The sequence below is a fragment of the Oryx dammah genome, unplaced genomic scaffold (genome assembly GCF_014754425.2).
Source record: "Oryx dammah isolate SB20612 unplaced genomic scaffold, SCBI_Odam_1.1 HiC_scaffold_17, whole genome shotgun sequence".
Lineage (NCBI taxonomy): Eukaryota > Metazoa > Chordata > Mammalia > Artiodactyla > Bovidae > Oryx > Oryx dammah.
The window spans coordinates 79,562,855-79,564,915 of NW_024070201.1; the positions used below are offsets into that span (position 1 = coordinate 79,562,855).

The 2,061-nt window shown below is 53.7% G+C and overlaps 1 protein-coding gene across 2 annotated transcripts in view; it reads right to left on the reverse strand.

Annotated features, from left to right (window-relative positions):
- Positions 1 to 263: 263 nt before the first annotated feature.
- Positions 264 to 2,061, reverse strand: part of PATL1 (PAT1 homolog 1, processing body mRNA decay factor) — a 27,374-nt gene continuing 25,576 nt past the window's right edge. For both annotated transcript variants that reach the window (XM_040259453.1, XM_040259452.1), the window contains exons 17-19: positions 1,478 to 1,569; positions 1,233 to 1,382; positions 264 to 918 (exon numbers count right to left, since the gene is read on the reverse strand). In XM_040259453.1, the coding sequence (XP_040115387.1) occupies positions 897 to 918; positions 1,233 to 1,382; positions 1,478 to 1,569 (264 nt within the window). In that variant the 3' untranslated portion in view covers positions 264 to 896. The remainder of the gene's footprint in view (positions 919 to 1,232; positions 1,383 to 1,477; positions 1,570 to 2,061) is intronic.

Sequence of the window (2,061 nt, forward strand, 5' to 3'; positions counted from 1 at the left end):
CAGCGGTCTCAGGAAGACAGAGCGAGTGCGCTGAAGCTGCGCGGTGGAAGCAGGCTCCAGGCCCGCGCTCCCGCAAGCCTCCGGGCACCTGAAGGTGCGGGCTCAAGCACCCGCGGCCGGAGCGGGACCAAGGCTAACCGTGTGCCGCTTCCACCGCGGCGCACAGAACCGAAGGAAACCCGAGCGAGCGGGGAGGAGACAGGGACGGCTCAGCTGAGGGCGGGGCACCGGCCACTGAGCGCGCCGAGTCTGTTACACGTGCGGCATACCCTACATTTTATTAGAACAAGTAGATCCCATCAAATTATCAGAAGATGGATGAGGAACAGATTAAAAACAAGTCAGCTGGGTTGTGGTTAGAGAAGGGATGGTGTGCCAACTAAATTTCTCAGTCTAAACTCGTTGTTCTTGAAGGACCCTCTGGAGACCACATAAACGTACGGATCGGGGTGTGTGCGCGCGTGTATATATTTATATCTCTACTTCATCAGCTTTCCTACAGTCATAGTAATAAGGGGCGATGAGGGAAGGAATTCCATGGCAGGCTACAACCTACTCTGAGCTGGAGCGGTGGTGGGGGGATGAAGGGAGAGGATGAGGGATGAAGGTTTGTGTCTCAAGGGCACAGAAAGGGCAGGTGGAGAAGACTCGAGTAACGAGAGCCATGCAGGACTGTCCACAGAAGGAGAAACCGGCGCAAGGGGGAGCCCAGCCACGTTCCACAGAGCAGTGGGCAGCACCTGCGTTCAGAGACAGCCCCTGTGAATGGACTCGGTCCCACCAGACGCTCTGGGGAGTGAGCTACCTTCCCTCCCTCGTTTAAAACAACACTCCATTGGCGATGGCAGCAGAGCGGGAGGCAGCCAAGAGGAGGCACAGGACGCACGTGGAGGCCTTTACCGTATCCCCTGCACTAGCCTACGGTACAAAGAGAGAGAGGAGGCCTGTGTGAGTGAGCTCAGAGAGCAGCCATCCGCACCAGAGCCCCAGCCCTGGGTGACCTCCCCTCTCGGAACACTGCGAGATCTGGACCCCAGCTGTTATTCCACTGGGAGGGGTCTGCTGTGGCCAAATGCTTTACATCCAGCAGACACTCATGTATTTCACATAAGTCTTTAATCTCTTCCACTGGATTCATGACGTCTTACGCCCCTCTCACCCCCAACCTCCTCAAAGTAACTTCCAAAGTGCCAGCTTCAGTGAGATGTGGAATTCTCCTGTTTCCAACTTACTGCAGTTTTGTCTCCAGCAAGTTCAGCTTCTGTCGGTCAACGTAACGAGAAAAGAGGGATACTAGGTTTGTGGGTATAGAGATTGGCTTGGCCAGGCCTGTCTGGGGAATCCGCAGAAGTTCTCGGGTTGCCACGAACATCACCTCCGTCCTAACAGGGAAAACCGATAATAATAATAATGTAAGAAAAGGAATGAAAAAGAGGACCTGAAAGAACTTCAAAGAAGAAACATGGCCCAGACTGACCACGGGTTGCTTTGCGCCGATTCTGAAGCGGCATCTGAGCTCTGTAGGTCTTCCCCGCGGCTCAGGACGAGGAGGAGCAGGGACAGGCCAAACTGCAAGAGGAGACAGAGGGTGTCAGACACCGCACTGACGGCCGGGGCCAGGCGGTCGAGGGGGTGGCGCTGAATGCGGGCACCCCCCACCGTGCTGCTCTGAGCCCGCGTAGCCCGCGTGGAGCCCAGAGGGGTCCCTCCTGACTCGGCAGCTCAGGCTCTCTCAAGGGCAATGGGAGCCCCGGGCCCCACAGCCCCCAGCTCCCCCACCCCACCCTTTGATGAAAAGCGGACTCCTCCCTGCCACAAGATGGGGGGTGGTTAGCTTTTCTCCTATTTACTAGAACAGAAATAGAAGGGAAAGTTACAAGAAGACAAATTTTGATACAGAAAATTAAAGTTTATAGAAAAAAACAAAAACAAAAAGATAAAAAATAGTTTGAATTAAGAAAACAGGTGTTAAAGCCCTGTGGGAAAATATACAAAGAAAGGGAAATGGAAAGATTAGGCTATGAAGAAAACATTCCCTTAAAAAATGATATACATATCTGG